The sequence below is a fragment of the Sycon ciliatum genome, chromosome 12 (genome assembly GCF_964019385.1).
Source record: "Sycon ciliatum chromosome 12, ocSycCili1.1, whole genome shotgun sequence".
Classification (NCBI taxonomy): Eukaryota; Metazoa; Porifera; class Calcarea; order Leucosolenida; family Sycettidae; genus Sycon; species Sycon ciliatum.
The window spans coordinates 26,077,600-26,103,070 of record NC_088654.1 but is presented as its reverse complement, the minus strand read 5'-3'; the positions used below and the strand labels follow the sequence as shown (position 1 = coordinate 26,103,070).

Sequence of the window (25,471 nt, the reverse complement as noted above, 5' to 3'; positions counted from 1 at the left end):
TTTGTACTTCTGTAAATCGCCCCGAATTCGGTCGAAAAGGCGTATAGCTCGAACAATCCCATGATCACGTGAATGAAAACGGGGTTGAACACTCGCAAAACAGAGCGAAGTCTGCGAAAATACTGATGTTCAGAGGAACCGCGCGAAAAAATGTCCCACTCAAAATAATTCAAAGTTGTCAAAATTAGAACGGCTGCTTGTTATTGGCAAATGGTCCTATTTTAGTATTTCGCAGGCTGTGCATCTTTGTCGATAACGTAATCTTAGCAGTAAACGGTAATCTGGTTGAAGAGTAGCAGTGAGAGACCATGAGCCAGCCGGAATCTTCTCAAGATGGCAGTCAAAAGGACGAGGAATACATCTTCGTGGCGAAAATGGACAACGCCAAAAACTTGTCCAACATTCTGAAGGCCGTGCATTTCAAGGAGGTCAGTTGAGCGTCGCATAGCCTCGTTGTTTTCATTGTTAGAAATGAGGGGACCAACTTGAATCATACGCTGCGCGAGGCGTCCTTTAGAATTTTGAGAAAGCCAAGAATGATGCATATCTGCTGCTGTACAAACTACGGTGTTTCAATCAGGGAGTAGTACAATATTGTACTACTCCCTGGTTTCAATCCGACGTCGACGAACATGGCACATGGGTAGTACATTTACCAATGTGCTTCTGCATACAGTGCAATGAGCTGCATTTGCAACAGTTGTCCCCATTGCCAGAAGCTCCCAGTTCCACTCAGCATAGTCAAGGCTACCCCAGGCTTATTCCCATTATTCCCAATCCCACGCTTGCTCAGTTGCTATAGGATGAATTTATAGCCAACACACACACACACACACACACACACACACACACACACACACACACACACACACACACACACACACACACACACACATGCACACACCTTGACCTTGATTTTTGCCCATTGCTTACGCAATGATAGTGAATGTCGGAAAGTTCAAGTGAGAACACGAGCGCAGAATTTGGCATGCCGTTTCAGGTCTCCTGGTTGACGAAACGGACATCCACAGACACAGAGAAGAGGATCAGGAGCGGGCCGTGGCGGTAGAGTGCTGCTTGCAACCCATCTCCAGCCGGGACGATCTTGGCAACTCTCAAGCCAGGTGGTCACGCCGAGGTCCGCCAGGTCAGTCGACACCACATCTCGCCACCTCTTCTTCGGGCCGTGACGAGGACGGGGGGCAGGCAGCTCGCCAAACAGCAATTGCTTCGGTGCGCGTGAGTCGTCCATCCTGCCGACGTGACCCAGCCAACGAAGACGGTGGCGACGGATGATGCTGGTGATGTCAGGGTCAACACCGAGTGTAGCCGCTAATGTGGCCGTTGTGATCCAGTCATCCCACTGTTAACGACGGCTAATACCCATGATGGACCGAACACACTGATGCTGGAACGTGTTGAGCTTCTGGAGGTGGCCTGCCTTTGGGGTCCACGTCTCCGCACCTTACAAGAGGGCCACGAGGATGACAGCCTCATACACACGCCTCTTGCTGCGAAGCGACAGGGCCTTGTTGTAAAAAAACGGGAGTTTGAGGGCTCCGAACACAGCTGAGGCTTTCGCAAGGCGAGAGCAGACATCAGCACAGGCCAGACCATCCGAGGAGAGCACACTGCCAAGGTACTTGTAGGTGAATTGGTCACCACTTCAATCGTGTCTACCCCGACAACAACGTCACGGCGATCAGCAGACTCACCCACAGCCATACTTTTGGTCTTTCTGACACTGACTGTTAGGCCCCCAGCTGCTTGCACAGGTGATGAAGCTCGATGGCATTGCTTCAAAGGTAGGCCGAGATGTTGTGTGGAGTGCAACGTTGTCAACAAACTGTGATTCTGTGATCTTTGATGACAGGAGCTTGCCCTTCGCCGTTCAGTCACCAACTAGCTTCTTCCCGACTTTATAATGAAAGGATATGCCAGCATCCGGACAACTGGACCTCCAACTGGCAACGACAGCAGAGAAGTACAAATTGAAAAGCATTGGTGCTAGAGTCCAGCTCTGACGCAATCCATTTCTCACAGTTATCGGGACAGTCACCTTGCCATCCACCCGAACAGAAGCTGTCATGCCGTTGTGGCACTCACACACACCTTTGGGCCTTTGGATGCCCATTGCTCCGTGCAATGATAGCATCAGGAGTTGCAGTATTTCCTGTGGCGAGTTAGATCGTTGGGCCGACGGAAGTCCCTGCCACAGCCGCAAATGAACACTCTAGGCTTTGGGACATCCGGCCGGGGACGATTGCACATGAGGCGCCAGTCTCGTCTGTCCTCCGCCAAGTCGCACCAGTCACCTGTCGCGCACCGAGCACTCAGATTAGCAGCGACGATGTCCCTCCAACGTTCAACACACACACACACACACACACACACACACACATACACACACACACACACACACACACACACACAACAGTGGAACGGGAACTAGAAATTCATCATCAAAGATCATGTTCCTAACAATTGAGCTGCAGTAAAACCTGTCTAAGGCGACTAATCCACTGGAGCCGCACAATGCAGTCCACCTGCTTGCCTCAGCACCATTATCTACGTACAATAAGATCGGGCGCCGATGAACACTTAGGCTGGAAAATGGCCCAGATTTAAGAGCGATTCAGGCTAGACTTACAAATTTTGAAATTTATGAACGAACGCATGTGCCATTTCTACTTGTTTTCCACGCGGTGTGATCGCATCGTACATATCGTACGATGCTCTCCATGAATAAGAACAAAACGACTAACAGTTCAGCATTTTAGAACAATCCTAGGCTGCGCTCTGAGCCCCTGCGTTCTTCAGAGCGCAGGTCTTACTCTACATGCATATCGTTCTCCTCCATCTCCATCTCCTTACTGTCAGCAATGACATGCAACATGGGGCTGCTTAGAATGAGGCTGTGACGTAGAGAGACAGTCCTAAATAGTATGTGTACGTGAGAGCAGGCTGTGTATCATTGCTTCATCGATTTCCGTAAGGCCTTTGATAGGGTTTGGCACAAAGCGCTATTCAAGATTATGAGAGCGCATGGCATCAAAGCAAGAATTGTGGACCTGATTGAAGCGCTTTACGCTACTACTGAAGCTGCCATCGTTGTTGGATCCACTATCACCGACTGGTTCACCACGTCAGTGGGTGTCAGGCAGGGCTGTTTACTCTCGCCTTGTCTGTTCAACGTATTCCTGGAGTACATCATGTCTGATGCTTTGGAGGAGTTTGATGGGTCAGTATGTATCGGCGGCATGTGCGTGACCAACCTACGTTTTGCGGATGATATAGATCTAATCGCATCGTCTGTGGAAGAGCTGATGGACCTGACGAGCGCGTGGATACGAGTGCAACAAGACTAGGCATGCAGATCAATGCTTCCAAGACCAAGTCAATGGCAGCGCCGGAGGGCGGTGGTGATCTGGGGTGCATTCAAGTAGGCAATGAGCGAATAGAAGAGGTATCCCAGTTTAAATACTTAGGTGCCGTAATCACGTCGGATGGCAAGTCCGATGTGGAGATAAGAAGACGCTTAGCACTAGGGAAGCAAAAGATCATTGAGCTTCAATTCATTTGGAAATCGCCATCACTTTCTTTGCCTACTAAATTTCGTTTTGTTAGGTCTATTGTGCTAGCGACTGTTTTATACGGATGCCAATCTTGGACATTATCTGCCTCATCAATGAGAAGAATTTCATCCTTCGAGATGAAATGCTTCCGCCGACTCTTAGGAGTAACATACCACGACCGGCGTACCAACCAATCTATCCTGGAAGAAATCAATGACATCATCGGAGCAAGGATGCGGCTAGCGAACGAAGTCAAGAAATTTAAGTTGATGTGGTTTGGCCATGTTGCGAGACATGACGTTTTCTCCAAGCCCTTCCTGCAAGGATCAACTCCTGGATCTCGACCGAGAGGAAGGCCCGCGACATCATGGATTTCTAACATTAAAAGTTGGACGGGTCTTCCCTTGCATGCTCTCTCTCATGCAGCACACGATAGAGTTGGATTCAGAGACATCATTCACAATTCTCTCGCTGATTAATGCCTCTACGATCACCTTGTGATTATGAGTTATACATACATACATACATACATACATACATACATACATACATATGTGAGAGAGATAGTGCTAGGTGAGACATGGTCCTAAATGTATGTGTGTGTGTGTGCGTGTGTGTGTGTATGTGTATGTGTGTATGTGTGTGAGAGTGAGAGAAGTACACTGAAGCCTGTCTAAGGCGACCACTCAAGGGACCTTCAAAACGTGTTCTCCGTGTACAGGTGGTCTCCTTGTGCAGGGTCATTTGACTGAAATTGACAATCCTTCGTCCTGGTGGTAGTGGTCCCCTTAGACAGGTGGTCGCCTCATCCGAGTGGTCGCCTTGACAGGTTTTACTGTACTTCGAAGTAGTGCTAAGCTAGCAGCTGAAGAGGTGAGAGTGTGTGGGTGTGGGTGTGAGAGAGAGTGAGAGAGAAGTATCGCTCAAACGGAAGATAAGAGGTGAGAGATCATCCTAAAATTAAAATGTGTGTGTGTGTGTGTGTGTGTGTGTGTGTGTGTGTGTGTGTGTGTGTGTGTGTGTGTATGTGAAATAGTGGTCATAAGATACCGGTATTTTACGACTCCCTGCTTCGCGCTGCTCTCCCGCACCCAGTTTTGTTCTGATAAAGCTGTGGCCATTGTGAATGGTGTGTGATCTGAGTCTTTTTGACTGGGTACACTGAAACCTGTCATGGCGACCACTCGGATAAGGCGGCCACCTGTCCCAGAAGACCACTGCAACAACGACCAAGGGATGCTTTTCCCAGTCAAATGGCCCTGGATAAGAAGACCACCTGGTAACAGAGACCAAATTTTGATGGTCCCTTGAGCGGTCGTCTTACAGTGCGTTTCAAAAATATAGACGCGTGATTTCAAAAAACCGCTAGGCCAGCATCTATACCACATAAAATCTGTGATAACTTTGAGCATAAAATTTCGAAATTGGGCGTTTGCTATCCGATCGCTTAAAAACCTATATGAGAGTAATTGGGGAAAGGACCTGAGCAACATTCGGGAAAAAATTCTCGGGAACCTCCAGCCAAATTTGAAATATTTCAAAAATACAGTGCGTGTATATTTTTGAAATGGACTGTAGACAAGTTTCACTGTAGTTGACAAAGCAAGCACTCTAGGGTCTAGGTGTGGTATTGAACAATTCCAATTGTGCTGTTCGCCAACCTTTGTTGTTTGTATTTTGTTGGCGTACCGCTGTGGTGGTGGGTGGGTGTTGGTGTGGGCGCGTGTATGCATGCGTTCTGCAGATGGCGACGTGTTTCCTCAGTGGCAATGGTCTGAAGGTGACGGTGGAGGATTGCAAGTGTGTGCAGGCCAATGCCTTTGTGCAGTCCGGCGTTTTCCAAGAGTTCTCCTTCAGCAAGGACAGTGCTACGTTCAAGATCAACCTGAACGTCTTCATGGTAAGCAGCACAGGAGTTATCTGCCGGCGCTGATGATATTGCTGCTGGTGGTGCTGGTGGCGGCGGCGGCGGTAGTGGTGCTGGTGGTGGTGGTGGTGCTGGTGCTGGTGCTGGTGGTGGTGGTGGTGGTGGCGGCGGTGGTGGCGGCGGTGGTGTTGGTGGCGGCGGTGGTGGTGATGGCCTGCAACTGCTGCTGCTGCTACTCAAAATCCTTTATTGGAAAGAACACGAAGGGCGAATAGTAAAAGGTGCAAAGAAAGGCAATGTAGAAAAGAAATCCAAAGCAATAATCAAGCTGCTGCTGCTGCTCCGCTGGAATAAAATAAACTGCCAATAGGTCATCCACTGGACATCATCAGGTCACCAGTGATGTTGTTGTCGCACTCATAATCTTTGGAGTTTTGACACTTGGTCATGCTGTTGCTGTTGTTGCTGTTGTTGCTGTTGTTGGTGGTGGTAGGGGTGTTGGTACTATTGTGTTGGTACTATTGTGTTGGTACTATTGTGTTGGTACTATTGTTTTTGCTGCTTTTGTTTTCACCAGGACTGCTTGAACATATTTGCTGGCAACACCCCTGGCAGTCCAACTGCTCTGCGAATGTGCTATGGTGGTTATGGGTGCCCGCTGATATTGCTGTAAGTTAGGCGGTGAGGATGGTACCCCCAGTGGTGATGACTGCAAGCCATGCACTCACACATTGTGTGCACCCCGAGCCAAGCAACCCTTGATATTGGGCACCTGTACACCCATGCTCCATCGGCCGCCACATCCGCTTTCAAGCTCATGGTGCGGTTCTCGAGCGCGAACTTCACTGGCTGGCGCTCTGTAATGTGGTAACACATGTGTGTATGTGTGTGTGTGTGTGTGTGTGTGTGTGTGTGTGTGTGTGTGTGTGTGTGTGTGTGTGTGTGCGTGTATGTTTGTATGTGTGTGTGTGCGTGTATGTTTGTATGTGTATGTGTGTGTGTATGTGTGTGTGTGCGTGTGTGTGTATGTGTGTATATGTGTGTGTGTGTGTGTGTGTGTGTGTGTGTATGTGTGTGTGTGTGTGTGTGTGTGTGTGTGTGTGTGTACATGTGTGTGTGTGTGTGTGTGTGTGTGTGTGTGTGTGTGTGTGTACATGTGTGTGTGTGTGTGTGTGTGTGTGTGTGTGTGTGTGTGTACATGTGTGTGTGTGTGTGTGTGTGTGTGTGTGTGTGTGTGTGTGTGTGTGTGTGTGTGTGTGTGTGTGTGTGTGTGTGTGTGTGTGTGTGCTGGAGTGTGTGTGTGTGTGTGTGTGTGTGTGTGTGTGTGTGTGGTGCTCAGCGTGGAGAAGGAGTCGCTGTTGTCCTTCGAGGGCGAGGTGCTGATGCATGGGATGCAGGAGGTCGACAGTGGACGGCTAAGTCGTCGCGTTTAGTGTCAGCTCGTCTTCGTTTCGTACATAGTCCAACTAAATGTTCGTGGATGACAGTCATAGTGTGTTATGCACCGACGTTCCGTTCTGCTCGTTCAGTGAAGAGTGAATTTTTCAATGATTTGGAGGATTTGCTCTGCACTGTACACCCTACTGATGATCTAGTACTACTTGGTGACTTCAATGCTCGGGTAGGATCAGCTCTATGCCCTGCACCTGATGATCCCTGGTCAGCTGTTCGTGGTCCGCATGGCTCTGGACTACTAAACGAGGCTGGTAGAGAACTGTTGTCATTTCTTGCTATGCATAACCTGGTCATCACCAACTCATGGTTCAAAAAGCGCGGCATTCACCAGCAAACTTGGCAACACCCCCGTACAAAAACATGGCATTGTATTGACTATGTAATTGTGCGACGACGTCAGCTTTCAAACTGCAGAGATTGTCATGTCATCCGCAGCGCTGAGTGTTCAACTGACCATCGCTTGGTTTGTCTAGCGTACATGCTAAGTCTCGGTGTGTCCAGGCGCCGTAGACCCGCTAACAAGAAGACTGCTGGTCGGTATAATGTTAGCGCGATGACCAAGGTGCCGGGTGCTGATGCCACTGATCATGAAGTTGCTGATTGTTTGCGTGCAGAATACGCTGCTAATGTTGCCACTGGTCTTGACGGATGGGCAGACTGCAGTGCTGTGGAGGACCAGTGGGTGAAGTTGAAGTGTGCCGTCACTGAAGCTGCCGATGCTACTCTTGGCCGGCAAGGTCGTCGACAGCCAGACTGGTTTGCTGCAAATGCAGGGCATCTTGATACTCTACTCACACGCCGGAACAAGTTATACAGCAAGTGGTTGCAGTCAAAGACTCACGTCGATCTGTGTGCGTTCAAAATGGCCCGCGGCCATGCTCGGGCTGCAGTGCGTGCCGCGAAGCGAAAGTGGCTGCAGTCACAGGCTGACCTGGCTCAGCATGGGCGTTTCAGTGGGCAGAAAGTTTGGTCAGCAATCTCAGCCATGAAGAAGTGCTACGACGGTCTGCAGCCTGTTCCATGTCGCAGCATGCGGAAGAGTGATGGGAATGTGTGCAGCTCTCTTGATGAGGAACGCGATTGCTGGCAACACCATTTTCAATGTTTGCTGAACGTACCAAGTTCATTCAACCCTGCAATATTTGACTCAATCACGCAGCGTGACATCGATCGCTCATTGTGGCAACCGTCACCAACATCGGCAGAACTTGTTGTGGCATTGCGGCACATGGCTAACGGCAAAGCGGCTGGAGGTTCCGGAATTGTTGCTGAGTTGCTTAAAGCTGCGTTCGGCACCATATGCCCCTATCTCATCGACCTGTTGAACTCAATCTGGACTAGTGGCACTGTACCTGCTGAGTGGCGTAACGCAGTCCTTGTACCAATTCCGAAGAAGGGAGACCTTTCCAGGTTTGATAACTGGAGGGGAATATCGCTGCTTGATGTTGTAGGGAAACTGGTGGGCCGTGTCCTGCAATCCCGTCTTCAGAGGCTTGCTGAGAAGGTGCTGCCGGAATCGCAGTGCGGTTTTCGCCGTGGACGATCCTGCACGGATGGAACTTTTTGTATACGCCAACTAGTAGAGAAGTTTTATGAGCATCGTCAGAAGGGCTACCTCGTTTTCGTGGATTTACGAAAAGCGTATGATTCCGTGCCGCGCCCTGCTCTCGCTGCATGCCTTCTCAAGCTGGGCGTACCTGAGGAACTCACAGAGCTAATCCTGCAGTTCCATTGCGGCATGGAAGCAGAGGTGCGTGTTGGTGCTGAAGTCAGTGGTTCGTTTCCTGTTGAAAATGGTTTGCGCCAGGGATGCACCATGGCTCCGGTTTTGTTCAATCTCTTCTTTGGTGTTGTTATGATGTGCTGGAGAGATGCGATGCGTCAGGCCAGCCCTGATTCTGGTATATCACTGTCCTACAACATCAATGGTCAGCTTTACTCCCGTGCTAAGGGTACCCTTCAAGTGCAACTCCACGACTTTGAATTTGCAGATGATGCCGTTTTGTTGTCAATGAGTCGGGCTGAGGCTGAGCAGTCGCTTCAGACTTTTCATCGTGTTGCATCCTCGTTTGGTTTGTCCGTCAGTTCGTCGAAAACACAATTCATGGTAGTTGGTGTTGGTAATTCCCCGGAGGACAGGATGCCGATGGACATGGGTGGCGACAGCATTTCGTATGTTGAATCGTTTGTGTACTTGGGCTCCCTCATCACGCCAGACACCCGATCCTCACCTGACATCCAGCGACGGATTGCCAATGCGGCAAAGGCGTTTGGCTGCCTCCTACCAGTGTTCCGGGATACCAGCTTGACGGTGGCAACAAAGCGTCATTTGTACACAGCCTGTGTTCTGTCGGTTTTACTCTACGGTGCTGAGTCATGGGCTCCGCTTCGGCACGACTTGGATCTGCTGGACAACTTTCACCACCGGTGCATTCGCTCCATCTTATGTGTATCTCGGCGTCAGCAATGGGAGGAGAAAATCTCATCGACAACGCTCCGTGCGCGCTGGGGTGACACTACACCGGTGTCAGACCTTGTTCGGCGTCGGCGGTTGGAATGGCTCGGGCACGTCGCGCGCATGCCTGCAGACCGTGCTCCCGTCCAGATTTTGTTTGGAAGGTTGAGTGGTCGTCGCCCTCCTTGTGGTCCCCGGCGGCGCTGGAAAGACGTTGTCCAGAGAGACATGAAGGCAGCTGGCGTGGATTCCTGGTTTCAGAATGCCCAAGACCGGCAGAACTGGAGGATGTTCCTTGCTGAGCCACCACAGCACACAGATGATTCGCCACCTTTGCGCTGCTTGCTGTGTGCCAGAGACTTCCGCCGCCGTAACGACATGGCCCGACACAAGTGCATTGCACAGCGGAAGTTGCCTGTGTCACAACAGAAGGGTGCCAGGCAATGTATGAAGTGCATGCGGTGGTTGAGGAGCGCTGGAGGACTGGCTGTGCATCGCTGTCCTGTGTCCACGGATGTCCCCACTATATCTATTCGCCATGAATCTGACTCTTTTCGATGTGATGTTTGTCTCCGCTCTTTCCGCTCTCGTTCTGGTTTGAGCCGTCATCACTGTGACCGTGCGAAACGGATGTCACGTGCAGCCAGGAACAACTGCCGTCATGAATGCGAGCATTGCGAAAGACGGTTCTCAAGGCCACAGGACTTGCAACGCCATGCCAAATATTGTTGACTTTGCGATTTCTCTCTCTTCTCTTCTCTCTTCTTGTCGTTGTCTCCCGTTTCTGGGAGCGGCGTGGCCCGATAGGGTAGCTGTACATAGTAGTAGTAGTAGTAGTGTGTGTGTGTGTGTGTGTGTGTGTGTGTGTGTGTGTGTGTGTGTGTGTGTGTGTATGCATGTGTGCATGTGTGCATGTGTGTGTATGCATGTGTGCATGTGTGTGTATGCATGTGTGCATGTGTGTGTATGCATGTGTGCATGTGTGTGTATGCATGTGTGTGTATGCATGTGTGCATGTGTGTGTGTGTGTGTATGCATGTGTGTATGTGCCAGCTAGTTCGGTTGATGGGTACACTTATGCCAGATTGTGTTGGGTCTGTTGCCAACAGGCTCGGCTGCTTGAAGGTGTAATGTTGTACCTGCCACCTTTGTTGGTTCCCGGGTTCATATACTTTCTATTTGAAGTATACAATATATATCTATTAACCATGGACTGCTTCTGGCTAGATTAACTCTTGTGTAATCAATGGTGCTAGTGAAGCTTATATCAGATCCACTCTGATTAGCCACCCACACTAGTAGCAAGTATTACCTTCACTGGGGGCAGGGGTAACTGCAGCTGGATCCCGGGACGGATACCTTGATGCCGTCAATCCTTTTTCTGCACCTTGTCCTCACCCACTTACTGAGGTGTGGTGAGCCCATAAGTGGGATCATTTTCAAGTCCACCCAGAGTTTTGGGGATTTCTGGGGGTGTCGGCCGTTGGGCGGTTCAATAGCCAATTGAGTCATCTTTCCAAGATTCCCTTTTGAGTCTCTCTCCCCTCTCCCGGGGAGACCCACGTGACCAGTTTTGGCAGTGAGCAACAAGTACAAGTATGTGTGTGTGTATGCATGTGTGTATGTGTGTGTATGCATGTGTGTATATGTGCGTGTATGCATGTGTGTGTATGCATGTGTGCATGTGTGTATATGTGTGTGTGTATGCATGCGTGTGTGTGTATATGTGTGTATATGTGTGTGTGTGCTGGAGTGTGCTGGAGTGTGTGTGTGTATATGTGTGTATATGTGTGTGTGCTGGAGTGTGCTGGAGTGTGTGTGCTGGAGTGTGTGTGTGTATATGTGTGTGTATGTATGCATGTGTGTGTGTGTGTATGTGTGTATGCATTACAACACAACAGGTTGGAGGAAGGTGGTGTGTTGACGGACTGCAGAATACGGACGTTTGAGCCGGATGACACACTCGACTTCAACTTCACGAGCGCCAACGTCGTCAACAAGATTATCCTTCATGTAGGTGCCTGGAAGTACAGTAAGACCTGCCCTAACTGAGACCTCTGAGCGGCTGAGCTTAATGCACCTAACCACCACACTCCCTTATGCACTTCAGTGTCTGGAGATGCGTGGATTTTGTAGAAGAAGAAAACGAACACCTTTGGTGCAGCGGAGACGGTGTTGATATGACAGAATTCCGCTTGATCCAAGAAAGCACAATCGATCCACACTGGACCATAGCACGTTGGTGCATGAAAATTTGTCCAGTCTGGATTCCGCTTGGTCCGGCAAACACTGGTTTTACTGTATGCCAAACCTGTGATGCATTGCACTGTGATACTCAGGGAAATCTGATCGTGCGAGCCAGCTAGCGCTTGGCACCATACAGCCCCAGACCTGCAAACACCGGGCTGTGCACTGGTACAGGGCACTGTGCAGTCCCAGACCTGCAAACACCGGGCTGTGCAGTCCCAGACCTGCAAACACTGGACTGTGCAGTCCCAGACCTGCAAACACCGGGCTGTGCAGTCCCAGACCTGCAAACACCGGGCTGTGCAGTCCCATACCTGCTAACATAGGGCTGGTCACGGTACTAGTCCAGGACGCTATTTACCCAGTACATGTATTCGCAGATTGAGTATATATATATATATATATATACTCAATCTGCGGACAGCATGCTGTTTCGTTCTTTTTGAACTCATCAGCGCAGCACAGAGAAAATGAGGCCGAACCTGATAGCAATGAAAATAAAAATTTCCAATCAGGCCCGAACGTACCTTGCCAGAGTGCTCAAACTGACAAGTCAGTGAGCTCTGCATAACGCAAACAGCAAAGGCACTACCCCACGCAAGAGTGCTCAACTGCTACAAGAGCAGGAGCGAAATATATATATATATATATCTGAGATTGTAGTTGAGCAGCCAGCACTGACCTGCTCTACTGAACTGATTCACGCAAACACTTCACAGTTTGCTGTGAAGACTTGCAGACTGCCTGGTACACTCATGCCTCAGTCACTATCCGTACCCCGAAGTTACCGGCACTTCGGTCTACCGGGCATGCCTTTGGGCAAATTTTAGTGGAAATATTACTACTCTTTTGTAAACAAAAAAATGTTGTTACTTTTCGTGGAAATAGCGACGTCATAGCCTTTCACCATCAAAATGTATGTGATTCTGATTTGCGGACATTTCAAAGTTACGGGCGGTGCCCGGTCCCGGACCGCCCGGATAAACGAGGTACAAGTGTACACTTCTTCGTAGCCCATGGCGTTTTGTGAAGTTGCGGCCATGGACGGCATTGTAACATTCCCATGTTGTTTGTTGCTTCCTCTGTGCCTTTTCTGTTGCTGCTACATACTACGACAATGGCAGTCGGAATGTCTTCGCGAGGCCTTCTCGGAATTGGATATGAGCAATGAAAGCCTGGAGGTTCTGATGTCTCCGGATGCGCCTTACCTTCGCCTGTCCACGTTTGGTTATATTGGCTCCTCACATGCAGACTATCCGAAAGATTCCGACATGGTCGATTGCTTTGAGTGCCGCCAGACTCAAGTAAGACTCAGGCTGTTAATGTCCCTTTTAGTCTGTCTCCGTGTGTGCGGGCAGGTGTGGGTGTGATGAGAGAATGGGTGTCTATCTGTCTGAACTCTTTCTTACATACACACATACACACACGTTTGTACTTGTACTTGTACTTGCTCACTGCCAAAACTGGTCACGTGGGTCTCCCCGGGAGAGGGGAGACAGATTCAAAAGGAATCCTGGAAAGATGACTCAATTGGCTATTGAACCGCCCAACGGCCGACACCCTCTGAAACCCCCAAATTCTGGGTGGACTTGGAAATTATCCCACTTATGGGATCACCACACCCCAGTAAGTAGGTGAGGACAAGGTGCAGAAAAAGGATTGACGGCATCAGGGTATCCGTCCCGGGATCCAACTGCCATTTATCCCTGCCCCAGTGAAGGTAATACGTGCTATCAGTGTGGGTGGCCGAATCACACACACATGCACACACAAACACACACCACACACACACACATACACACACACACCATACCGTGTATACGCCCGTCGCAAGAGAAGCACGCAAATCTGCAAATGCACTGGATGTGCACTCACAGATTTTCTCTCAATATAGCAACGATAGCGGACAAGATCTGAATGGGACAGATCAAGACTAGCGCCACACACACACACACACACACACACACACACACACACACACACACACACACACACACACACATGCGCGCCCACACACACACACATGCGCGCCCACACACACACACACACCAACAACTATCTTTGGACGGCCATGATGATGATGATAATGACAAAAGTGTTATGTATGTGCGTGTCCGTCTGTCTGTCTGTCTGTCTGTACGCACAGCTCAATCGGTACAAGGTTGCTCTGATCAAGCCGTCCACACGTGCTCTGCACATCTCCAGCAAGGTGTCGTTACGCGTGGACACACGCGGCTTTCTCTCGCTGCAGTACATGATCAAGAACGAGGACGGCAACGTGTGCTTTGTCGAGTACTTGGTATGTACATGTGCATGTACAGTAAACCTGGTTTAAGTGACCACCCCGCGGTGCAAGCAAAAGCGGTCGTTAAAGCCAGGTGGTCTTTAGAACCAGGTCCAACAGGTTCAGTGTAGAGCTGTCCGTGCATGGAAAAACGGTCGTTAAAGGGGAAGTATACCCTAAAATCAAATTTTCACCAGTTGTAGTCTTCGGGGTACTGAGTCGAATGGTCTTGGTCCGAGGAAGCTGAGACGCTCCCTTCCTATTTGAATCCCAATCGAACTCGCGCACTTCCACCGAAACTGGGTGACTGCGCCCTACTAGATGGGGATTTGTATGCAAAATGTCACTAAAAGCGCCATTTCGTTCTTATAAAAACACGTGCTCCTGCGTACACCAGTCACCTGGTCACCGTGCCTGCAGGGTACAACTTACTAGCCTGTTTGACCTTTTTTGGGTGCAGTCCTGTCACTCGAGTTGAACTCGAGTTGAACCTTAGTGTGAAAGTTGTCGCCTGCTGGCGTGGTGACCAGGTGATTTGGGCACCCAGGAGCACGTGACCGCTTTTTCAACCATGTTCGATTGGGAATAAAGGAGGAACGCTGCATCGCAGCCTTTTCGGACCAAAACCAGTCGACTCAGCGTCCAAAAGACTACACAACATATGGGGCAATCGCGGTCATCTGTGCTTTTATAAGAACGAAATGGCGCTTTTAGTGACATTTTGCATGCAAATCCCCATCTAGTAGGGCGCAGTCACCCAGTTTCGGTGGAAGTGCGCGAGTTCGATTGGGAATAAAGGAGGAAGGGAGCGTCTCAGCTTCCTCGGACCAAGACCATTCGACTCAGCACCCAGAAGACTACAACTGGTGAAAATTTGATTTTAGGGTATACTTCCCCTTTAACCCTTTGGAGCTCATCGTTCGAATTCGAACGATGCCAATGTTATGTGTGCCAGTGCACTCAACGAGTCATAACTCAGTCAAATCTCAACTGAATTCAACAATCGAAATACCTACGAGGTAGCAGAGAATCTAAGCTGTCGGCTCGAAAAACTCCGGGGTCAATACGAGCTAGTACGACAGAGCGGCAAGTGCTCGAACGTTCGCTCGATTTCTCATGCGTCAGCGAAGTGCAAATTTCGTTCAAAAGTGGGATTTTCCCTCTTCCTGCCCACGCAGCGTGTGACATCACTCCCAGCGCTTTTTGTCACGGCTTTTGTGAGTCTGTTAGAAAATTTTTGAATGATTTTGAGCTAGCACGAGTGAAATGGCGAGACAAGGACTATTCCCGTTTTAGATTTGGTATTCAGCTGGCGTTCCTGGCATTCAGTAGCAGACAGCAATCGCTCTCCTGAATGAGTTTGGGCTCGCTGTTATCCTCGTTCCAAGAGCTTTCCAACGAGCCCAAGATCGTCAAAATCGGTGAAGTAGAAGCAGCGTTATGATGGAAATTGGAACAAGTATAGTTGCAATTGCAGCTATGTCTTGGCGTGGTGTGATCAGTGCAGTTCCAAAGGGTTAAGAGCAGGTGGTCGCTAAAATCAGAGGTCGCTTACCCCAGGTTTTACTGTACTTGAAGCAGGTGTTGTGTTTAGGGCGCAGATCTTGCCGGATATCTTCCACCACTGCAGTAGTGCATTGGGAATTAGTTGGACCAAAGGACCTCGAAACCCGACTTTGTCCAGATCTAGACTCAAAACCCAAATTTGGCCAGATATAGCCTCAAAACCCCATCTTAGCCAGATCTAGGCTCAAAACCCGACTTTGTCCAGATCTAGGCTCAAAACCCCGATTTTGTCCAGATCTAGGCTCAAACCCCGATTTTGTCCAGATCTAGGCTCAAAACCCGATCTTGTCCAGATCTAGGCTCAAAAACCCGATTTTGTCCAGATCTAGGCTCGAAACCCGATTTTGTCCAGATCTACAGTCCATTTCAAAACTATAGACGCGCAGTGTTTTTGAAATTATTTCAAATTTGGCTGGAACTTTTTGAGAATAGTTTTCGGAATATTTCTCAGGTCCGCTCCACAATTGCTCTCATATAGTTTCTAAACGATTGGATAACAGACGCCCAATTTGGAAAAAATTATGCACAAAGTGATCACAGATTTTATGTGGTATAGATGCTGGCATAACGGTTTTTGCCTAGGTACGCGTCTATAGTTTTGAAATGGACTGTAGGCTCAAAGTGCTGTGCACAGTTCGAAGTGCGAGTGCACACCGTACACATGTTTGAAAAAACCGGGACATTGGAGTTTTCAGGAGCAACCTGGATCAGACAAAAAATGTGGCTTTTCCGGGAGTTTGCTTGAAATCTCCGGGATCCCGGGAGTATTGTTGATTTCCCAGGATTTTCCCTGGAAAACCGGGAGGGTTGGCCTGTATGGTGATAATATTTCCACGAAAACTGACCCAAAGGGGTAGATTGAGGAGCCTGTAACTTCGAGGTCCGGGCATATGCTTCAGTGGTCCCAACGTGCCTGCTGTGTGCCTCGTGTTGACCACCTTCCGTGATGTACATGTACATATGTGTGTACACGTGTGTGTATGTGTGTGCGCGTGTGTGTACATGACTCTTTTGAGTGTGTATGTGTGTGTGTACGCGTGTGTACGTGTGTGTACGTGCGTATGCGTGTGTATGTTTGTACTTGTTGACAGTGCGGGCCTGATGAGGAGTTAGATGATGGTAATGAGGACGCGGAGCACACGTGGACCGACCAAACGTGATCATACAGCGACTGGCATGCGTGCCAACCCTGCTAGCAGCGGCTTGGTTTGCCGTCCGCGACGTGTGTATGTTTGCATGCACACACACACACACATACAGTGTGTTGGTGCTTGTTGCACCACACCATCCCTCCGGCATATCTCTTTCTTACCATTGTGTGACAGTGGTGTTCCTTGCTGTGGGCTCAGGGATGCTGCCCTTCTGCGTACACTCTATCTGGACATGTGTGTGCATGTGTGTGCATGTGTGTGTGTGTGTGTGTGTGTGTGTGTGTGTACACAGGTGTGTATGTGTGTCCGCTAATCCTCAAGTTACCCATGTTTGCACGGCCGTCTCCTAGCTGCAGCGCATTCGCCCATTACCGCTGGGTGCCATTGCCGCTCTCGTCGTCGTCGCTGTTGACTGTTCAACACGAACCTTCTTCAGTGCCTTGTCCGTCGCGTCGGTATACACGTGTGTGACATGCTGGTTGACAGCATGGCTGCATACTGGTGTGGGAGTGCGACCATATCTGTTACGGACACAGTAATGCACAGCTTACACTTGCGTTCAGTGATGATGCTGTATAGTGATGATGCCGTACAGTAATGATGGCGTACAGTGATGATGTCGTACAGTGATGATGTCGTACAGTGATGATGTCGTACAGTGATGATGTCGTACAGTGATGATGCCGTACAGTAATGATGTCGTACAGTAATGATGTCGTACAGTGATGATGCCGTACAGTGATGATGCCGTACAGTGATGACGCCGTACAGTGATGATGCCGTACAGTGATGATGGCGTACAGTGATGATGTCGTACAGTGATGATGGCGTACAGTGATGACGCCGTACAGTGATGATGCCGTACAGTGATGATGGCGTACAGTGATGATGGCGTACAGTGATGATGCCGTACAGTGATGATGGCGTACAGTGATGATGGCGTACAGTGATGATGGCGTACAGTGATGATGCCGTATAGTGATGATGTCGTACAGTAATGATGTCGTACAGTGATGACGCCGTACAGTGATGATGCCGTACAGTGATGATGGCGTACAGTGATGATGTCGTACAGTGATGATGGCGTACAGTGATGACGCCGTACAGTGATGATGCCGTACAGTGATGATGGCGTACAGTGATGATGCCGTATAGTGATGATGGCGTACAGTGATGATGGCGTACAGTGATGATGGCGTACAGTGATGATGGCGTACAGTGATGATGGCGTACAGTGATGATGCCGTACAGTGATGATGGCGTACAGTGATGATGGCGTACAGTGATGATGGCGTACAGTGATGATGGCGTACAGTGATGATGCCGTACAGTGATGATGGCGTACAGTGATGATGGCGTACAGTGATGATGGCGTACAGTGATGATGGCGTACAGTGATGATGGCGTATAGTGATGATGCCGTACAGTGATCACTGTTCATAGTGCTGACATTCACAGCTATCCTCCAGCAGAAGGAGCGATGTGCCTTGCGTAGACGGCCGCATACCAGAGTATCTCTCGAAACGGCAAGTTGTCGGGTCGACCGGTCGCGCTGGCTGCCTTCTCTCATTATGACATCATGCTGCCAGAGTTCTATGGTATGCAGCAACTATGACATCATTCTGCCACAGTTCTACGGTATGATGCAACTATGACATCATTCTGCCAGAGTTCTATGAACTTCTATCAACTTCTATGCAGCAACTATGACATTATGGTACCGGAGTTGTATGCAGCAACTATGACATCATCCTACCAGAGTAGTATGCAGCAACTATGACATCATTCTGCCGGAGTTCTATGCAGCAACAATGACATCATGACCTCTTTGCAACTTACCTACTTGGCACTGGCCAAGTTGTACTTGGCGATCCCTTGCACCAGTATTTACACAGAGACTGTATGCATATCTGTATGCGCATGGCGTCTGTTTGCGATATGTGAGCGACTTGTTGCGAGTGTGCAGCTTGTCGTGAGTGCGTGACTTATCGCTAGTAGACTGTGTCCTGTATTGCACGAGCGTATGCGCGGGCCATATCATGGTATGCTGTTGCAGACACCCACCCACCCCACCACTATACCTCATTTCATCCTGACATAGCCGCGGCTAGCATACTGCACTACTTTTAAAGGCCGCACAATATCCCTGCAAGGCCTGCTATCCCTGCAAGGCCTGCTATCCCTGCAAGGCCTGCTATCCCTGCAAGGCCTGCTATCCCTGCAAGGCCTGCTATCCCTGCAAGGCCTGCTATCCCTGCAAGGCCTGCTATCCCTGCAAGGCCTGCTATCCCTGCAAGGCCTGCTATCCCTGCAAGGCCTGCTATCCCTGCAAGGCCTGCTATCCCTGCAAGGCCTGCTATCCCTGCAAGGCCTGCTATCCCTGCAAGGCCTGCTATCCCTGCAAGGCCTGCTATCCCTGCAAGGCCTGCTATCCCTGCAAGGCCTGCTATCCCTGCAAGGCCTGCTATCCCTGCAAGGCCTGCTATCCCTGCAAGGCCTGCTATCCCTGCAAGGCCTGCTATCCCTGCAAGGCCTGCTTGCTCCGTGTGCTCTTTTAAACGTTTCAACGATGTTTTACTAGCCTGGCGGACTCCAGAGATTCACCGAAAACAGTTTCAAACTTCATCTCTACCTTCTTCAATATGCAGAGGCTCCACTACAGCCAATTGATTATGTCTTGATCTCCTCCTTGAGCTACCAAGGTCTTCTCCACTGCAAGCGTAAATATACATCTCCAGATTTTCGCCCTTGCCGATAAACTCGAACATGCGGTCAAATAATTTAATTTACTCCTAAAGTTGTAGCACCCCAGCCACCCCAGCCATACACCACCCCAGCCACCCCAGTCAACTACACTGTACCCTATTAGCCACTGGCTATCGTGAGAATAAAGATTTGAAACTACAGAAGGAGGCCGACAAGTACAGTGAAACGTGTCTAAGACGACCGTTCAAGGGACCTTCAAAACGTGGTCTCCTTATCCGGGGTCGTTTGACTGGAAATAGCATCCCTTGGTCCTGGTTGCACTGGTCTTCTAGCGTTAGGACAGGGGGGGGGGGTCGCCTTGACAGGTTTTACCAAGAATATAATTATACGGTAATCCCGCTGGGGACTTATATCCTCTTGCTTTTACTGTACACGTAGTCTGGGTGTGGTTGTGGGAGCTCCAGCTCCCTGGTTGCAACTGTGCGGCTGTGCGTCATTGGACAGAAGTCGAGAGAACAATCATACACGAGAAAATTGTACACCATTGTGTTATTCTGTTGCCCTTAGAAGAGGCAGTTCACAGTGGGTAGAAAAGGAAAATAGATAATTCCGAAGAAGTAAATAAATGTATTCATAAACTAGTGGAAAAGGAAAATAGATAATTCCAAAGTAGATAAATTCATAAATATAGATGTACAAACTGTCCTAATGCACCAGCACCTTCTCGACCACATAATATTATCTAGAAGAGAGAAAGAATACGCGAGGCTGTCAGTAGAATGCAGCACGTGAAGAAATTCAAAGAGAGGTTTTAATTCCAATTTCGATGGAAATTCTACACAAGGAGGGGGGGGGGGGGGGTGTAGCTTCGTGCAGTGAAGCTGTCACTCTCAGAGGAAATCTTATCACATCTCGCCGAAGATGACAATAATATTAATAACGCTGTGCAATGGCCAGCAGCTAATCCCAACACAACGTTACTAAGAATACGCTGAAGAGTAGAAAGAAAGGAGGATGCGCGCACACGTGTACACACGCACACACACACACACACATACACACACGGAGAGCTAGTCCTGGCAGCTGCACTACATTCGCCTGGGTCTGACACTGCACTGTAGTCCTGGACCAGCCAATACGTGCAAGCATAGCCAAGCGGGTTTCTTCTGCACAAATTATTGCTCGCTACTCGTTAGAACCTGGAAAAGCCGCCACTTCCGTTGGTGAGCCTATACCGCCGCACCAACAGAGCCACGGATACCATTACGAACAGCAACGCCGCAGTGACGCCAACGCCAACACCCACGGCAGAGCTGCTGGTCGCCTGCGGCGGCGCACCGTCTTGTTGGTTCTTGCTTCCTCCGATGGCGCCGTTGCTAGGGGCAACACTGTTACTACTAGTGACAGTAGTATGTATTCCAGGATGGCGGCCCGTCGGAACACCAGGGGAGTCGCTATGGGCAACGTTTCCAGGATGGGCAGTGGGAGCGATAGGATGTGTTGGATGCTGGCCGCGGGGATGAGGCAGCGGACGTTGTGTTTTGTCTCCGCTTCCCGGCGGCATTGTAGGATGCGACGGAGGCCGGCTACTGGGACGGGGCGGCGGCGGCGGAGGAGGCTGCGTTTTGCCTTTGCCTCCTGATGGCGTCACCGGTGCACCAGTAGGCTGCTGGTGATGGAGAGTTGTTGGGGCGTGATCACGCTTGCTCGTATGCGCACGCACAGTAGCGGTGCTTGCATGGCTGGAGGCTGCTGTCGGCGGTGCTGCTGCTGCGGGGTGTACTGAAGTGCACTTGGTGTGGCGGACAGTAATGGAGCTTCCGTTCCCGTAGCCGTCCGTGCAGAATGACGTGCGTCGCAGCTGAAACGTGTGCGATGGCGTCACGCGACACCACAAGCAGCCGAGAGCGGGCGGCGTTGCCGAGCATTCGGCAACGGTCGCGGCCGAGTTGCAAGTGGCGTTGGCGACAGGCGTGAACACGATGCTCTTCACCTTGGCTTGGCCGCTAAAGGCAGTACGATCAGAGATACTCACTGGCGAGTAGTGTACAAAGTGCCAGGGATCCTCCGGGTCGTGTATCGGTTCTGCCACAATCGACTCTCCAAGGCCGATTCTGAAGTTAGAGCTGAGGGGGAACGTACTGCGATCTGTCAGCTTCTGATAGTTGTATATAATGCGGCCATCACTAAAAAGGGTCGCTGAGAAAGTTACCCTTGGCGAGTTGAAATCTGGGCAGGCGCAAAATAAACAGTTCAGATAATTGCAGTAGATGGCGAACATCTCTCGGACGGCATTTGTCCAGACAACGTGCACAAATCTTTTGTTCTTGTCCTGAAAGATGTCGATGCCGCCATGATCCACGCCAACCGGGTCCTTCACAAAGAACCAGGGGTGGTACATTGGCGAGACATGGCTGGCTTGGAAGTGATCGCTCACATAGCACGTATGGCAGCGCCACATGTGCATGTGTATGAAGCCGAGTGACATAACGGTAATGTGGCGGACCCGGTGTCCGTAGTAGGGAAAGTCGAATGGCAGCGACACGGAAGTTGCGAAGTAACGAAGGGCCGACGACAGGCGCTTTCGGACAAGGCTGGCATTGCGCAGATCAGGAAGGCGGAGCCCAGCAGTGGACATGCTTGCCGTGTAGTATGTGTGCCTCAGTACTGTGTCATTGGCAAAGCTCAGCACTGCGCCGTCCGTTGTGTTTGAGCAGCCAGTCGCCCGGTAGTGCAAGTAGTTGCGATCATGTCCCCCGTCGGTGCAAAATGGCCGAGTCTTTAGATTGTACCCGGGTGGCAACGGGCACCAGAAACAAGCAAGCGACGGCGAGCGTGCTTTGCACTCCGTTTCGTCCAATGCCGTAAAGCACACGGGCGTTGTTAGCGGCGTAAATGTGATGCTCTTCGGGCGAACACTGCCGTTGAACACGGTTGAGATGTTAGCGTCGGCATAACGCACATAGCGGTGATCGTAAACACCGGCTGCATGATCGTGGATACTGGAGTCACGCAGGCCAATCGTGCCACCATAGCTGGCACTGTGGAAATTGAATTTGTCGTAAGCAGACCTCGCACCCAGTTTGTCGTAGTGGAACTCAATGGCGCCGTCGCTGTAGAGAGTTGCTGAGAATTGTGTTTCCGTGCCCTGGCGTGTACCACACGTTCTGACTCCACGGACATCCGTGTGGCACAGACCACTCAGGAGGCGCACAGACCACACAAAGTGTACAAATGTCTTGTCCTCTGCCGTGTACTGCACTAGCTGGCTGTTGTTATTGGCCAGGCCGGCCCAGACGCCTATGAGCGGCGCAATGTAACTTGTCTCCACCATGTGGACCAGTCTGCAGGCGTACGGCGCGCAGTCACTCGGGAGTGGGTGTGCAAAGATGAAGCCATAAGTAGATACAAACACATGATCATGAAAATGTCCAAAGAAGGAAAAGTTGAATGGCAGCTGCACGTGTATATGTGCTCCCGTCCGTGTGCTGTCTCCTTGGTGCAGGATGCCGTGAGAAGCATTGTTCAGGTCTGGTAGCATACTCTCATGCGTGTAGCTTACAGCTGATTTGTAGTAACGGCCAGCCTCCTGGCTAGCTGTGGGTGACACTGACCGTCTGCGATGTCTGCTGCCATGATCCCTACGCCGGCGCACCTTGGGCAGGTCAGGTCTGGGTACCCGCGGCGCGGCATCGACCCGCTGCTGGCCATCATGCCGGTTACCAGCTGGGGTCTGCCCATCTTCTTGATGGGCCTCCTCGGCTTTCTTGGTCAACCAGATTGGATCAGTAAGGTCCAGAGTTCCGGTATCATGGGCAAAAGCCAAAGAACTCGTCACCAATACACACACTGCGGCCAGCCAGAAGCCGAGAGCTAGAGGAACAACCCTTGTAGTAGTGCCCATCGTGACGTTCAAAACTCTGAGCCAGAAAGTGGGACCCCGGATTCCTGGCTGTTGTGCCGTACCAGCGCTTTTGGCCGAGTGGTTGTGGACTTGCCTGCGAATCACAGGGTCCCGAGTTCGAGACCCGCGCGCGGGGAGCAAGGAGCGAGTCGTATAGCGTAGTCTACCATGCATGGTCTACCCTCTCTACTCGTACTCTAACAAATCGTGAGGGTAACAATACCGCGCTGTACTCTATAGAGACGAGGTTCGCCTCCTTATCGCCATATCGGCCCCGACGGGCATTGGTCGAAGGACTTACCACCTCACCCTCGCCGTTTATGGCGCTTCACCTGAGCTGTGTCTAGAGTAGACGGCTCTATCCAACGTACCCGGTACCCCTGGGTGGTGGGCCTGGTGGCCTGGCAACTAGACCAGTGTGTACTCGCGAAATACCATCCCTGATCCCGCGGGCCCGACAGAAGTCCGCAATACTCGTTCGCCGGAACAGATGTGGAGCATACTGACCAACCACCACAATCTCAATCCCTTGACAAGACATGCAGAATCCCTGGATTTCTCTCAAAATCCCTGGATGGCACAAAAACAAGTGAAAAAGAGCTTTTCCCGCCAAAAAAACGTTCGACTCTGCAGCTGTGCGTACAGCACAGATCGACCCTGTACTGTACTAGGCTGTAGTGCAGTTTGATCCAGGGAGTAGTACTACTCCCTGGTTTGATCAGTCGGCGCCCGCCTGTCACTTTGTCCGTGCAGATCTTGCATGGTCAGGTCTTCAAAGTGCTGTGCACAGTTCGAAGTGCGAGTGAGCACCGTACACATGGTACATACCTTTGAAAAAAGTTCAAAAAACCGGGACATTCGGGGAGAAACCATGGAGTTCTCAGGAAAATCCTGTATCAGACAAAACTTTGGTTTTTCCGGGAGTTTGCTTGAAATCCCCGGGACCCCGGGAAGAGTGTTGATTTTCCGGGATTTTCCCGGGAAAAACGGGAGGGTTGGCCAGTATGGTGGAGGAAAGGGTGGAGGAGGTGGTATACAATACGAACTTAGAAGTTGCGACTTCGGCGGTAATTGTCATGAAGTTGATTGTTCCAACTAGGAACACACGCTTCTTGCCGAACTTGACACTTGACTGACTCACGACTGCCATCCAGAGCACACGAGGAGCACGTCGCACCTTCCACTCGGCAAACCTGCAAGAAAGCACCACTCCCTGCTCAAACTGAAGTCGAAGTCGCAACTTTTAAGTTCGTATTGTTATCCCTCACGCGGACGTGCGACTAGATGTTGGAGGTGGCAGCGTTGTGAATAGCTATACAGTACAACGAAATAATAATATGTTGAACCGACGCTTGCACTGCTGTACACAATAATGTGCCAATCCAGGATGATGTGCCAATCCAGGATCATCGGATGTGCCAATCCAGGATGATGTGCCGATCCAGGATGATGTGCCAATCCAGGATGATGTGCCGATCCAGGATGATGTGCCAATCCAGGATGATGTGCCAATCCAGGATGATGTGCACAACTTAGCACATAGGTAGGTACAGGTAGGTACATTTTTATTTGAATTCGCAGAACCAAACGGGCGGTGTCGCCCAATTTACATGGAAGCGAATGGAAACAGTAAAATATTGTAGGAAATAGCCTAACATGATAGCAGGGTGTAGTACAAAGCAAAGAACGCTCAGTCAATGAATAACGTTAACGTTAGAATACAACCGGAGAGGCACCGGAGAGGCGGTAAACAGCACATGACTGGTACCAAGAGTCCAGGGTTATGGACTCTTGCTGGTACTGTGGAGTACCGCGAACGTTCAAAGGTTCCTGTAGTGTTCAGTAGTGCCAGTGGGTGCTACTGCTAGCAAGACAGAACGGGAGGCAGGCTTGTTTTAACTGGTGGAACTGGGTAATACCACGCACGTCGGATGGCAGGGTGTTCCATAAAATGGACCCGCGAGCGGTTGCACGGTCGAGCGGTCGTGGCCGGCTTTGGAGGCAGATGTGGGCACTCGAAGGCCCAAGCTGCGTTGCGCGCGCGTTGTTCGAGTACTGGGACGCTCCAGAAGGGCTTGCAGTGCATTGCTTGCTCGACCATTCGAGCAACGCCAGATCATATTATTAAGGGTCTTTTGATTGTGGAGCTCTTCGATGCCATACAGCTGCAGATGAGCAAGCAGAGGTTGGGCGCTTGTGCGAGGTGGCAGGCCGAATACGGCGCGTGCCGCACGGTTTTGCTGGACCTGAAGGCGGGACCG

The 25,471-nt window shown here is 50.4% G+C and overlaps 2 protein-coding genes across 3 annotated transcripts; one reads left to right on the top strand and one right to left on the bottom strand.

Annotated features, from left to right (window-relative positions):
- The first annotated feature begins 185 nt into the window (after positions 1 to 185).
- LOC135828189 (cell cycle checkpoint protein RAD1-like) lies at positions 186 to 17,532 on the top strand. Of its 2 annotated transcripts, XR_010555585.1 has the most exons (8): positions 186 to 428; positions 5,320 to 5,475; positions 6,020 to 6,111; positions 11,254 to 11,365; positions 12,724 to 12,903; positions 13,746 to 13,898; positions 16,541 to 16,675; positions 16,893 to 17,530. XR_010555585.1 is itself a non-coding variant. In XM_065340633.1 (7 exons), the coding sequence occupies exons 1-7, from the start codon at positions 309 to 311 to the stop codon at positions 16,607 to 16,609; spliced, it is 882 nt and encodes a 293-aa protein (XP_065196705.1). In that variant the 5' UTR covers positions 186 to 308; the 3' UTR covers positions 16,610 to 17,532. The 2 variants fall into 2 exon arrangements, 1 of the variants encoding a protein (XP_065196705.1); XM_065340633.1 differs by having other exon boundaries at positions 16,541 to 17,532.
- Positions 17,533 to 19,869: 2,337 nt separating this feature from the next.
- Positions 19,870 to 23,323, bottom strand: LOC135828509 (uncharacterized). Its single transcript, XM_065340953.1, has one exon. The coding sequence runs from the start codon at positions 23,208 to 23,210 to the stop codon at positions 20,499 to 20,501; it is 2,712 nt and encodes a 903-aa protein (XP_065197025.1). The 5' UTR covers positions 23,211 to 23,323; the 3' UTR covers positions 19,870 to 20,498.
- Positions 23,324 to 25,471: the final 2,148 nt, after the last annotated feature.

Excerpts from the sequence above, each read along its gene's own strand:
- LOC135828189 (XM_065340633.1), top strand. The coding sequence starts at position 309 with ATGAGCCAGCCGGAATCTTCTCAAGATGGCAGTCAAAAGGACGAGGAA. Across the intron at positions 6,112-11,253 it reads GGGTGCCCGCTGATATTGCT|GTTGGAGGAAGGTGGTGTGT; the intron begins GTAAGTTAGGCG and ends ACAACACAACAG. Across the intron at positions 12,904-13,745 it reads TTGAGTGCCGCCAGACTCAA|CTCAATCGGTACAAGGTTGC; the intron begins GTAAGACTCAGG and ends CTGTACGCACAG.
- LOC135828509 (XM_065340953.1), bottom strand. The coding sequence starts at position 23,210 with ATGGGCACTACTACAAGGGTTGTTCCTCTAGCTCTCGGCTTCTGGCTG.